The 13,737-nt window shown below is 57.3% G+C and overlaps 1 protein-coding gene across 12 annotated transcripts in view; it reads left to right on the forward strand.

The window, feature by feature from the left end:
* Nucleotides 1-13,737, forward strand: part of LOC127046425 (zinc finger protein 420-like) — a 201,142-nt gene that overhangs the window by 181,253 nt on the left and 6,152 nt on the right. For 4 of the 12 annotated variants that reach the window (XM_050943481.1, XM_050943507.1, XM_050943461.1 and 1 more), the window contains exons 2-3: nucleotides 2,650-2,738; nucleotides 3,432-3,558. The exons of 1 other annotated variant lie outside the window; for it this stretch is intronic. In XM_050943481.1, coding sequence (XP_050799438.1) covers nucleotides 2,658-2,738; nucleotides 3,432-3,558 — 208 coding nt within the window. In that variant the 5' untranslated portion in view covers nucleotides 2,650-2,657. Of the gene's footprint in view, nucleotides 1-2,645; nucleotides 2,739-3,431; nucleotides 3,559-13,737 lie in introns of all 12 variants that reach the window. 7 more of the 12 variants (XM_050943504.1, XM_050943491.1, XM_050943501.1 and 4 more) reach the window with 2 other exon arrangements.

Consider the following 13,737-nt stretch of genomic DNA (forward strand, 5'->3'; position numbering starts at 1 on the left):
AATGTTTCAAATGTTGCCCATTTCCTCTTTATTCATTTATCTAATATTCATGTGAAACACACTCAGATTTTACCTCCTATCAACAACTGATACAAAATCCCTCTGATTTTCCACTCTTCTCTCTATAATTTGCAAAAATTCATCCAAAATCTCTCAGATTTCCACTCTTTCTCTTTCATTTCTGAACCTTGATCTCATCTCTCAGGTTTTCCCTCTTTCTTTGTCATTATAAAATATCAATTAAAAATCTTCTCAGAGTTGAGGCTGTTCCCCATGTTTCTAAATCCCAGCAAATTCTCCTTACTTCGAGAGAACCTGTTGCCCTGAGTTGTCGTCCATCCTGGAGGTTGCAGGGGATTAAATTGTCCAGTGATCATCTTTCCCCTCTCCTTTGAGAATGTTTGCTGATGAAAGAGACCAGCCACATATTTAATACCCATCAAAACCAGAGGCCTCCCCTGTTTTGGGGATCAGTGGTTCTCAGCTGGTAACAGGAGAGTTGGCTGGACCGTTTTCTTTTCTCCAGCTGGCACGGGATGAGGAGGTCACTTTGAATGCAGTGTACGTCCAAAGTATCCCAAACCCCATAACAAATATTGTTACGGGGAGTGCCTGGGTGAGGAGATTGCAGCTGGAGCTGAAGGGGCATTGTGGTAAGGGGAGGCCTCTGGGTCGCTGGACAGGGGGTACCCTAGTCAGGTTGGTGGATTCTGAAGGTTTCAGGGGGAGGTTGGTTCTGATGTGCCCATCCCTGAAGCTATGGGTCCTGGAGGTGGGTATTGCTGGGGGCCTGTTGGCCGCAGATCAGCGGTGCAGGTGTCTCTTGGGGAGATGGGACAGGGGTTTAGAGAGTGCCTGGTGCTATGCCAAGGGATCTGTCTGGGTTTCCCCAGCTGGCTCCTGGGATCGCTGCCATGCCCAGTGCACAGAGCTTGGGGGGGGATCCCCAATGTTAGGTCAGGGGATGTGAGGCAAGCAGTGTGAGGAGTGCCACTGTAAAGAATCAGTGGGACCCTGTGGGGGCAGGAGGGAGTCCCAGGCAAACAGCAGAGCAGATCCTGGTGGAGGGCAGGTGGGGGTCCTAGGCAGACAGTGAGGGACTGACTTCCCAGTGTGTGGGGGGGTCCCATTGGAGTGGACCCTTGCTGCTGGGGACTCTTTGTGGGGGGAACTCTTTGGGATTCCCAACCTGGCAGTGATGGTCTGGTGGGGGTTTCCTGGCTGGTGGGGCTCTTAGAGGTATCTGGGGTCTGGGCTGGGGGTGTCTGGGTTCCCCTGGATGGAGGCTCTGGGGGCTGCTACTAACCATGCTCCTTCTCTCTGGTTGTGTAAGAATCCTGGCTCCAAGCAGTGCCCGGCATTCCCCGGCCGCATGCCCGGTCACTGTGAATTTTCTATCCACTTATCAAACACTGTGAGGTGAAATCACAGATTTTGCTTTCCTCTCCTCTTAAAAACTGCAGGAACTTCCAGTTCCACTGGGAAAATTCATTCCCCCAGTCTTTGTCCTAGATCTGGGGGGTGAGGGAGGTGGGAAGGGGGTCAGCACTGCCACACAGAGGTCTCTTCCACAGTGTTCTGGAATTTCGTTCTGAACCCTGGTTTCATTGAGAGCATTCTTAATCCAGAGTCACTGCATAGAGAGACAAGGAGTGACTCCAGATGGACAGTGGGGCAAATGAGATCAGCAATTCTCCGTGTGAGAAGGGGCTGTCATTAGCTGCTCTCCCCAGAGAGCTAAAAGGAGGGAAGCTGCTCAAACGCTCTGTCCCTCTGTGCTCAGGATATTGGGGTTCAGCTTCCTGGGTCAGATGCTGCAGCCTCTGTTGTGATCTGGGAGACCAGGCTTATCTGCTGCTGCTGCTCCCCCAGTGTGGGCTCTGTAGTGGGATGTGACCTTAATTAAAGCTTCTTCTCTGCCTGGCCCAGGTGATGACTTCCTCCAGCTGGTACTAGCCCCATAGGGCAGCCCTGGGCCCTGTAAATACTAAATTCTGAGCCACAGACTCCAGATAACTGAAAGACCTCAGGGAAAGTGCTGGAGACTGGAAGAAAGTGACTCTGCACAAACAGCCCCTCCTCATTTCTCCTCCCATTAGCAATTGCCAGGAGAAAATCCAGCCATGGGAGAGCAAAGCACCCAGGAATGGGACTTTCCCAGCCAGAGGGGCAGGGAGAGAGGACAGAGGAAGGAGAGACTGAAAGGGGCAGTGGGAGAAATGAATGGGGGGAGATATTTCCAGCTCTCTAGTCCACCCAGACACATGTATTGCTGCATCCCTGGACAGAACCACTTTCCAGTGAACAAAACAAGGGTCAGACAGAGGAAAAGCCAGTTCCTGACTTCATATTCCCCCTATTGAGATGTGGCTGCCCTGGAGTCAGTGTCCGAGGGAATCCTCCACAGTGATTCCTTTGGTTCTGCTCTTTTCTAGCCTTGTGTTCAGAGACTTTGTTACGGGATATGGCAGGGAGAAGGGAGGTTAAAAATGTCTCTGTGGGCGTAGCCTGGCAGTAGGGACCAAGTCTACACTGTAATAAAGAGATCAAGCATTTTCCGGGATGGCAGACTCTAGGATGTCTGTCGTGATGTGAAATTAACTAAGACCTGTTCTGAAACCCCCACAACTGCCCTTCTCACCCAGACAGGCTGCAGAATGACGTCCATGTTTCGCTCCAGATCATCGCATCCTACCATGGGAGAGGGAAAAGAAATGGCTGCAGAGGAGTCAGTCCAGGTAGGGATTATCAGGAGGTTGCTGGTGGGTTCCTGCTGGAGGAGAGGGACAGCAAATACACTGGAGATGGGAAGGGTTCTACAGTCTGGTTTGGAGGTTGAACCGGGGCAGGAAATGCACAGCGTGGGGAAAGAAGGAGGACAGCTTGTGACAAACCTGCTGGGAGTTGTTTAGTAAGCGGCCCAGATTCTAGGAACAGACCCATGAGATTAGGTGGTGGAAATACCCTAGTTTGTGAAACAGAAAATAACCCACCTATATGGGGGCTAGGAAAACTGACCAAACTCCCAGTGCTGGAGCCTGACCTGACTAACCAGTGGCTGCTGTGAGATATGAAAGAGGCACCCACCAGTGAGGTTTAGGGGAGCTGCCCCTCCTTTCACATCCAGCTCCTGACATGGAGGAGGATATTGGGCTTCCTACCAGGGAGCTCTCCCTGGTCCCTGCTAGGGGCTCCATCTCCTGTATCAGTCTGTGGCTAGTAGGTGTGTGATGGATCTGCTGGGAGAGACAAGGGGCTCTTGCTTCATCCCCTTAACCTGGTGTTTCCAGGATGCTCTGAGTGGGGTGGGGGTGGGACTCTATTGACTGTGATCCACCCAGAGATTGCATGTAATTGGCTCCTCTTCCACACAAACAGTGGGGCTCTGAGTGGGGCAGCAGGTACTGAGTGTTGGATTCTTGCTCTTTCAGGGGCCAGTGACCTTTGAGGAGGTGGCTGTGTATTTCACCAGAGAAGAGTGGGCTCTGCTGGACTCTGCTCAGAGAGCCCTGTACAGAGACGTCATGCAGGAGAACTACGAGAATGTGACCTTGCTGGGTAAGGGTTTCTGTCCCCTCATCTCTTCTTTTCCCCTTCCAAGAACTAAGGTTTACGCCAGCCCCCCAATGCCACCTCTGCTCTGCCCTGGTTCTGCATCACCCCAATATGCCAGTGACACACACACTTCCACAGAACCTCTGTACCTATTGGGTTCCGGGAAGTGGTCAGGCACAAGCCCGTCCATCGCTAAAGGATTCCACCCCATCCCCCACCCCCAGCCTAAGGGGAGGATCTACAGGACCTCAAAACCCAACTGATTTTGGGGGACAAATAATAAAAACAGGGACAGGAGTGTAGTCAGAGGGTCAAAAGAAGGGAGCCTGATAGGAACACCAAACAGAGAACCCCGGACAGCGCCCATTGCTCCTCGAAGGCATCAGGGGAGCCAGTGGACACCGCCCAGAGGAACTCTGCCCGGATATGTGAATGGACAGAGGATCGGAAACAAGCCCCACAGTCACAGGAGTCTCCATTGGCCTGCCTCCTCTCCCTGGTTTTGTAGATGACCATTTTAGCCAGGGCTAGGAGAAGGTTGACTAGGAGGTCCTGTCACTTTGTGGGGCCACGGATAGGGAGTGCATAGAGAAGGAGGTGAGGGGAAAAGTGCAGCCAAAAATGCAACAGTATATTCGTGAGGAGCCGGTATAGGGGCTGCAGCCTGGCACACTAAGTAAACATGCGCCAGCATCTCCCTCATGCCGCTGAAGGGCAGGTGTCTGGGACGGGTGAACCACGCCAAATACATGCCCGTGCTCACGGTCTCACGAAGGAGCCGCCAAGTGATATCCCCAGCAGTCCTCGGGACCAGGGTGGAGTATAGGCTAGCCCACTGGGGCTCCTCACCCTCCAGAGGTGGCAGGAGGTCCCGCCACTTTGTGTCGGGGCAGGACACAAGGATGAGGAAGTGAAGGATGTGGATCATGAGCGTGTATAGATGTTTCCTTGGCGCGGTTTAGAAGCGGACCGGCTGCAGGTCGTGCAGCTGGCTTATGGAGAAGAGGGATGGGGGCCGGTCGGGTCCACAGGGCAGAGGCCCGAAGAAAAGATCCAGAGGGCCCGGGGTGGAGGATGGGCAGGGCGTGCCCTCATGCAGGACCCAGTTGAGGTAGGCCCGAGCAGCAGGTGGCAAAACATTCCTCACCTCCTGTAGTACGCATTGGGGAGTACAAGGCCTGGAGAGCCGCATACGCCGAGCAAGCATCAAGAGATCCAGCCAGTCTCACCAGTCGTAATCCAGGAGGTCTCCGACTCTGGTAACTTCTGCCAGGACCAACCTCTGGCGCACTGCGGGGGACTCCGTCACCTGCACACAGAGCTGGGGATTGTGTAGCAGGGGCTCCGTGAGGAGATCTTCCCCTTCGGTGGCCACCACGGACCTGGTCGCTGAGAACAGTTTCCAGATCCGGAGGAGATCCTGGTAGAAGACCGGCAGCCCGGAGACGTCTTACGGAAGACCTCTCGGATTGAGATAAAGGAGCTGCCGGTAGTATCGGAGCCCTCGGAAATGGCTCAGGAAGGCATGTGCCAGTACTTTCCATGCCGGACTACCTGCACCATAAAGAAGCCTCTGCAGGATCTGGAGGCGGAAGACATGGACCTGAGTGCATAGGCACTTCAGGCCCTGCCCTCCCTCCTCCAGGGGCAGGTGGAGGACCCCTGCAGAGACCCAGTGCATTGCTGGCCAAAAGAACTCCAGAACCACCTTCCGGAGGCCGGCCAGGAAGCCCGGGGCCGGGACCAGGGTGTTGAGCCAGTACCAGAGCATGGACAGGACTAGCTGATTGAGCACCAGTGCCCTCCCTCGAAGGGAAAGGCACCGGAGTAGTCCTGTCCATTTCCGGAGCCGCTCGTCACCCTGCCCTGTAAACCATGCCAGTTCTCTGTCGGAGACGGATGCATGGCAGAGCAGCGGGCTTACGCTCCGCCTGAAGCGCGGGTGGGAGGGACCTCGCCTGCCACCTGTCCCCAACCACCAGGCCAGAGGTCTTGACCCCGTTGACCCAGGTGGAGGAGGCCACCGAGTAGATGGCCTGGCAAGCTTCCACCTGCGCCAAATCGCCCAGGTCCTGGACTACGAGGAGCACGTCGTCGGCATACACCGACAGGACCAGCCTCAGCTCTGGCTCCCGAAGCACCAATCCCACCAACCTCTTGCGAAGGAGACAGAGGAAGGGCTTGATCGCCAGAGCGTAGAGCTGGCCCGAGAGGGGGCACCCCTGCCGCACTCCCTGCCCGAAGCTGACCGGCTCAGTCAGGGTCCAGTTAAGCCTGACCAGACACTCTGCGGAGGCGTACAGCATCTGGAGAAAACCCACAAACTGGGATCCAAAGCTGAACACTCGCAGAGAGCCCAGGAGATACCCGCGGTCCGCTCTGTCGAATGCCTTCCCCTGATCCGGGGACAAGAGGGCGAACGACAGACCATCCCTACACCCAAGCTCCAGGAGATCCCAGACCAGATACAGGTTATCAAAGATACTACGACCCAGGACGGTGTAGGTCTGATCTGGGTGGATCACAGACCCCAGCCACAGCGAGATGGCCTTGGCTACGATTTTGTAGTCCGTTCTGAGGAGCGAGACGGGACGCCAATTCCGTAAGTCGCAGAGGTCCCCCTTCTTCGGCCATAAGGCAAGCATGGCTCGCCTGCACGAGAGACGGTGGACCCCGCTCTGCAAGGGCTCGGCCCAGATGGTGACCAGGTCCAGGCCAAGGACATCCCAGAACACGCGGTAGAACTCCACTATCAGCCCGTCCATGCCCGGAGATTTATTGGTGGGCATGCGGCGGAGGGCTTCCGAGATCTCGGCCAGAGTGAGAGGAAGCTCTAGACGGTCCCAGTCACCCGCGCTGACTGTCAGGAGTCTATCCCAGAGCACTCTGCAAGCATCAGGATCAGTCAGATCCGGGGAGAAACGGTGTGCGTAGAAGTTCCTGGCCCTCTCGCACATCTCCACTGGATCCGTGAGGGGAGTGCCATCCTCTGCCAGAAGGCAGGGGACGTGCTTCTTGGCCCCCCTCTTTCTCCAGGGTGTAGAAGAAGCAGGAGCCATGATAGATCTCCCGAAGGAGGCGGATGCGGGATCGAACAAACGCACCCCAGGCCCGATGGTCTTCAATGACCTGGAGCTCCTCCCAGCATGCTCCGCAAAGGGATGGATCCTCAGGGCTGGCGGCCAGACACCTCTCTAGCCCTAAGACCTGCCTTTCCAACTGCTCTATCGCCGCATCCCTCCATCGGCTGGCGCCCCGGGTGTAGTCACGGCAGAAGAGTTGGACACACATCTTTCCCACATACCAGCACCACCGCACTGAGGGAAAGGCACGCCGCTGCCCTTGCTAGGCCAGCCAGAACTCCCGGAAGGATGCCACGAAGCCCACATCCTCCAGCAAGCTGTTGTTAAAATGCCAATAGGCCGGCCCCGGCCTCTCTGCACAGAGAGAGGCCCTCACAGTGACAAGATGGTGATCCGAAAAAGGGGCCGGCTGGACATTGGAGGAGTGCACCCATGAAAGATGGAAGCGTGACCAATAGATGCGGTGCAACCGGGAGTGACACGACCGATGGACTTCCACCCAGACATTGGTAAACGTGGAGACATCATCCAGGTGGTGGTCACGCCAGACATCCACTAGGGAGTGGTGGTTGAGAATCTCCCGGAGGACGTCTGCAGTGGCCGGGCTCTGCTCGGTCCCCAAGCTGTCCCGCTCCTCAAGGGTGGTGGTAAAATCCGCCCCACAGAACCAGGCATTCATGAGGATCCAAGGAGCCGAGGAAGGCAGACGCCTGCTGATAAAAATGTAGCCGTTCCGGGCCCGATGTCGGGGCATAGACGTTCACGAGGTTGACAACGAGCCCCTCCATGCGGACCTGGAGGTGCAGCAAAGCCTCGGGGACCCCCAGCACCTCGGGCCATAGGTCGGGGGAGAACAGGGTAACCACTCCAGTCGTACGAGCTGTGAGATGGCTAAAGGAGACCCTGTCCCCCCACTCCAGCCGCCAGCTGTCTTCGGCGGCCGGATCCGTATGGGTCTCCTGCAGGAAAACCACAGAGTACCCCCCCTCCCGAAGGAAGGAGAGCACCTGGCTCCTGCGGAGACCCACCCTACAGCCCCGGGTGTTCAATGTTGCAAATGTGATGAGTGCCATGAGAGGGCTGGGGGGGGATTCTCATCGGCAGGGATGCTCACGGCCCCCATTGGGCCTCGTAGCATACCGTGACCCACCCCGAAGGTGAGCAGGAAGTCATGGAAGCTGTGGACCCTCTGGTAAGCCGTGGCACCCTGCTTCCTCGTCCTTTTGCCCTCCCCCATGAGGGCCCTCGTGGCCCGGAGGGATCTGATGAAAATCCCCCCCATTGCTGGAAAGCAAGTGGTACCTTATTGCGGGAGCCGCTGACGTCTTCTAAAAACTCCTGCAGCTCTTCTCGCAGCGTATGGGGGGGTGGGGTCACTGGCCTCCCGATAATCCACCGGTGGGGCCGCTGGCACAGCTCCGTGGCCCACCGAGATGGGGCGGACCCCCCACGTGGCGCCCGATGGGCTGGCGCCACATGGTCCACCTCAGACCCCGGCTCAGTAGGGGGTGGCGGAGGGAAGAGTGCAGCCCCTAGTGGGTCAGGACAGGGAAACACAAAGGCCGCTCCCTGGGGGTCATCCTCTGGGAAAGGGAAGGAGACGGCCCCAGGGGCTGCAATAACATCGTGAGGGGGGGGAGATAGGGCTGGGGTCAGGAGTAAGAGCAGAGCTGGGGTCAGGAGCAGGGTCAGGGAGAGGGACAGAGGCCGGATCCTGGGCCGCAGGAGCTGGACTGCCAGGAGGTGGCTCCTCGCGGCCAGGCTCGGGGCTCTGAGGGGTGAGGAGGGGGTCCCCCAGTGACGCCAGGCCCAGGCTCAATGGCAGGTATGACAGCTGCGGCATCAGGAGATGTAGAACCTTCAGTGGGGCCCCCACCCGGGAGGGAACTTGGTTGCCCTGCACCAACAAGGGATACCCCTGGTAACTCAGATCCCGGTCACGAGGCACCAGCTGTCGCCTCAACAGGTCGAAGAGTCCAGGGGACCCTCGGAGTGGGAGCGGAAACAGCAGTTGGGATGATGGAACACGGGGAAGGGGAAGCTGGAGTGAGGTCGGCCAGGTTGAGGCCTGCTGGCAGAGGGTCACCCTCCCCCTGGGTGACCGGGGTCAGACACAGTGCCTCAATCTCCTCGAAGATGGAAGGGAGCTCACCTCCCACCACCTTTGGGTCCTCCTCACTAGTGCTCGAGGTAACGCTCACCTCAGATATTGCAGGGGGCGCAGGTGGCAAGGGAACAGGAAGGGCCTCATCGGGGGCCTCCACAGGAAGGGACTGCGGAGGAGGGATGGTGGTACCCTCTGGTGCTGCCATGTCTTCCCCAGCTGGCACTGGCAGATGGACCAAACTTGTGGGCAAGGTGGAAGGCTCTGTGTCTGTGGCCACCTTTCTGGTCTTTCAGGAGGCTTCCGCATCAGGTGGTAGGAGCGGAGCTCGAGACTTCTGATTGCCCTGCTTACCCTGTACTCGAGTCCAGCCCTCCATGGTGTCACCTGTGGGCTGGTTGACAGTGGTTGGGTCAGGGATGACAGTTCAGGGACTTGGGGAAGCAATGGTGGGACAGCATGAGGGAGGGAAGATTCCCCCTGGGGAGAGCCCTCTCCAATGCCCGGCAGTACCCCTGCTGCACCCTCCTCCACAGGCCCCGCCAGAGTGCAGGTAGTGGAGGCGGGGCTCTCCCACTCATCTGGGCATGCCGGGGGAGGTACCCCTGCAGCCTGAGCGGGAGCAGTGATGGACCGAGAAGGAGGAGGGGTGGCTCTGGGTACTGGGCAGCCAGGGGCGCTAGCGATGACGGGGCCAGCACCCTGCCGGGGCTCGGGGGTCCCGGGAACTCCTCCGTGCTGGGCCAAGGGGCAGTCCCTCTGAACATGCCCCATCGCCTGGCAGAGGTAGCACCAGGCCTCCCCTGTAGAGTAGTGCACCCAATAATGGACTGCCTGATAGGGGACTAGGAAAGACCCCTCAAGCACCTCTCCACCACGCGCTGCCGGTGACAGTTGAAGCTGCACCTGCCAGCGGAACGAGAGGACGTGACAGAGGGCAGGGTCTTCGCAGCCCAACAGGAGAGGGCTCACAACAGAAAGGGGCCTCCCCAGGGTAGAGAGGGCTGGTAACGGGGCGGCATTGGGAAGGAAGGGAGGGACGGAGGTCAAGACCACATGGACACCCAGGTCTTCCAGCGGCTTCAGGGGGATAAACACACCTCCCATCACCAGGCCCTTCTCCACTGCCTCCAGAGCAAGGAAGAAGACAACCTTGCCATACATCTTGGAGGCCGCCATGATGGTCATGGGCTCCATCACCCTCGCCAACACCTGCACGTAGGTCTCCACGTGGGGCGAGGTGGGCTCCAGGAGGCAACGGACGCTGTGCTTCCTGGTCAAGGTGGGGAAGGGGGCCCCAGCCACTGTAGATGGTAGCGGAGGCAGTGGTCGGGGGAGATGACGCAGCGGCAGATGGGGGGCCAGGGGAGGGGCACCCACAGAGCTGGTGGAGGGAACAGTGGGGAGGGGCGCCACAGCCGGTGGCGGGGCCACGACAGTGGTGGCAGTCTCTGCCACGGAGGGCTTAGTCTTCCTAGCAAGACCCTTTCCTTTCTTCTTGCCCTGGCCCTTTCTGCTGGCTGGGGGGCTCCCCCAGAATTGGAGGGGGCGAGGGACGTGGCAGCAGCAGAGGGCACTCCGTTGCCTGCCACTGCTGGCACTTCAGCGGGAGTGGTGGCAGGTGGTCCGGCAGTGGCGGTTGAGGTGGAGACTAGAGGGGTAGTTGAAGGAGCAGGCGGGGCAGGGAGGGGCAGGGTTTGCCCCAGGGATCCCACCCACTGCATCTCCCGCCATGGTGAGTAGGGAGGGAGGGGAAACACCAGAGAAAGAGAGGGGAAGCAGGTCAACCACTCCTCCCTGCTAGGCTGCAGGCAGGGGAGGAGGGTGCCAAAATGGGGAGAGGGGGCAGATGAGGACACTATCAAGAGCGGGAGATCAGTCACCGACCCGGGATTGAAATCCGGCTCCTCTAGCCACACTAGGGGAGGAGAGGGGAAGGGAACAACAGCAATGGAGGTGCAGTGAAATAGGGGGAAACTTAAATAGAGGAGAGGCACAAGTGCACCAAAGGGGGCATGGGCACATGAGGGGAAGGGCCAATCAGGGGGAGGAGGCCGCAGGGGGAGGGGAGCAACCAGGCTGGGAGTGGGGCAGAGGAACCACAGGGCTAGCTTCAGGGCTGGGGCGGGACAAACAAAGCTGCAAAGGGAGACTGGCAGGGCAGGCAAACAAACTGAAGCTGCGGGGGGCAAAAGGCTGCAAGGGGCAAATGGGGCAGGCAACAAGGGGCAAAGCTAGGGGGTCTGTCGCAGAGGGGAAGGGGTCAGTCCAGGGGAGAATGTGTGTGTGTGCACAAGTGCTCATGGGTGCAAAGTCGATGTTTGGCTGGCTTCTGCTGCTGCAGGCCCAAATGGTGGCAATAAGGTATGGCAGGCCAGGCAAGCAGCTGAGTCCCAGAGACAGAAACTGAGGCTGATGGTAAGTGACCTGTGGGGGTAGTGGAGGATGCAGCAGTGGTGCTGAGGGGAACACAGATGGACCAGAGGGCAGGCTCCACACCACACCCTCTGTATCCCCACAAACACGATCTAAACTCCCACCACCAGAGCACAGTTTGAAAATCACTCAGTCCTTAATGGCCCCCTCCACGGTGATCTCCAGAGTCCTGTGCGCTCCCCCAGGAGCCGGTGATCCTCTTAGTCCTCTTCCTCCTGCAGGCTCCAGCAGCTCCCTAGGACAAACACAGCTCCAGCAGCAGCAGCAGCCCCAGCAACCCTGGTGGCCAGGAAGGAAGGACCCCTCAGGTGGTAGCAGTGGTGGTGAGGTCCTGGCTTCTCCCTCCAGCGGTGGTGGGGCAGGGGGAGCTGGCCAGCAAGGCCCCCTCACCCCTTGCTCAGCAGCAGTAGCAGCAGCTGTCCAGGGAAGGAGCACTCCAGCCAGCAGCAGCTCAGAAAGGCAGAAGACGCTCCAGCCAGCAGGGCAGCTAGAGAAGAGGGAGAACTCTAGCCCGCAGGGAGACTGAGCGCGCCCTGAACCGTGGTGGTCCCCTGCTCCTGCTTTTCAGGGCTTAAACCAGCCCAGGAAAGGGCTGTGGTTGGGGCAAGAAGGGCTTAAAAGCTGCAGCTCTAAAAGCTGGGTTTGCTGGGGAAGCGACTGCAACTGGGCCACACCCTAATCAGGGCACAGCTGGCCTGTATAAAAAGGCAGTGAGCCAGGAGCAAACAGTATCCCTCTACCTGTAGATGGAGAAGGGTTTTGGTGCTTAGTAGCTAGAGACAAGGGTACCTAGAGTGGAGCAGGGCTGGGGAAAGGCAGAGGAACTGGGGAGCTCCAGGTAGGAAAGCCCCAGACTGCGGCCTTGATAAAGGCCAGGACAGGTACTGGGGCTACAGAGGGGTAGCCAAGGGTAGGCTAAGGCATCAGGTCCAAACCGCTCTTCGCCAGTGATGAATGGCGTGTACACTGCAGTCTGCCCCAGGGAGCGGGGGTTAGATGATGACTGGCAGTAGCCATATTCTGAGGCAAAGTGGGGGTAGTGGGTTGGGGGTTCCCCATGGAGGGAAGACCCAGATTCGTGGGGTACTGCCAATGGGCAACACCTCAGTTCAAAGGGCACTGGGGTCTAGGAAGGGACACGGGGCTCCTAGAGGACAGGCAGATCACTGTTCTGCAAAGGGTGCTCTTGTCTGGAAGTGAGCTAGTTCCCAAGGACAACCAGCAGGAGGTACCGCAGGGGTGAGTCTACTCATCTACACCCTCCTCTGCTGGAGAACACTTTGGGAACAGAGCACAGGAGCAGTGTTGCACAGTGTCAAATATCTTGTGTTTGCTCAAGTAAACTTCTTTGAGATGGGCTGACCACATCTGCACACAGTGTTCAAGATGTGGGCGTACCATGGATTTATATACAGGCAATATGATATTTTCTGTCTTATTATCTATCACTTTCTTAATGATTCCCAACATTCTGTTCACTTTTTTACTGCCGCTGCACATTGAGTGGATGTTTGCAGAGGACTATCCACAGTGACTCCAAGATCCGTCTCGAGTGGAAACAGATAATTTAGACCCCATCATTTTGTATGTATAGTTGGGATTATGTTTTCCAATGGGCTGCAATATGTGCTATCTGACATCTAGTGCTGCTGAGATCCTGAATTCAGCAATATCCCTGCCCTTCCTGTTCCCTTTCTCCACTGAACCCCACCAGCCCATGCTTCCTGTTTCCAGCTTCCCCAGGACTCTCTCATTGTCTCTGTCTCTCTCTGTCAGCAAGAAGCAGTGCCAGGGAGACTTGTCCTCTGTCTGGAGTCTTTGATTTCTGGGACATGGATTTACTTTCTCTGTGTTTTAGGAGACTCTTTGAAATTGAGTGTCTGTGACATTAACCACAGTGCAATCTGGACTGTTGAACAGCTGTGTCCCCTCAGTTCCCCAAGCTGGGGTGCCTTTTACACTGCTTTACTGTGAGAGCAGCCACTCCTGGGCAGGTAACACACAGTCTCCAGCATGTAGCTTGCTCCTAGCTGCACAGTATTGAGTGCTGCTAGTCAGCAACTCACGAGTTACAGTGCAGCACAGGCGAACCTCAGAAAATTCTCTGGTCCCAGACTTCTCCTAGAAATGTGCATCTTTCCCAGTCCAGCACACTACTGAACAATGCAAGCTTACATGAAGGCTGTCATTTCATCAGTGGAAAATGACATGCACCAGCCTTGTTATCCCAAATGGAGTTTCCAACATACTTGAATCCAAGCACAGTGGTTGGATAAAACAATAAAACAAGATTGTTAACTACCAAGTTAAGTGACTATGAGTAATGCGGCATAAAATCAGAATTGTTTACAAAAGAAATGCAAGATAAAATGCAAACGAACTTGCAAGTCAGGGGTGGGCAAACTACAGCCTGCAGGCCCCATCCGGCCTGTGGGCCCATCCTGGCTGGCCCCTGAGTTCCCAGCCGGGGAGGCTCCTCCCTTCCAACCCCCCCTGTAGCCTCATCACGCTGCGCCACCAGCGCTCTGGCCTACCGCTCCTGGGCAGTGCTGCAGTGGT

This window comes from Gopherus flavomarginatus, chromosome 1 (genome assembly GCF_025201925.1).
Source record: "Gopherus flavomarginatus isolate rGopFla2 chromosome 1, rGopFla2.mat.asm, whole genome shotgun sequence".
NCBI lineage: Eukaryota > Metazoa > Chordata > Testudines > Testudinidae > Gopherus > Gopherus flavomarginatus.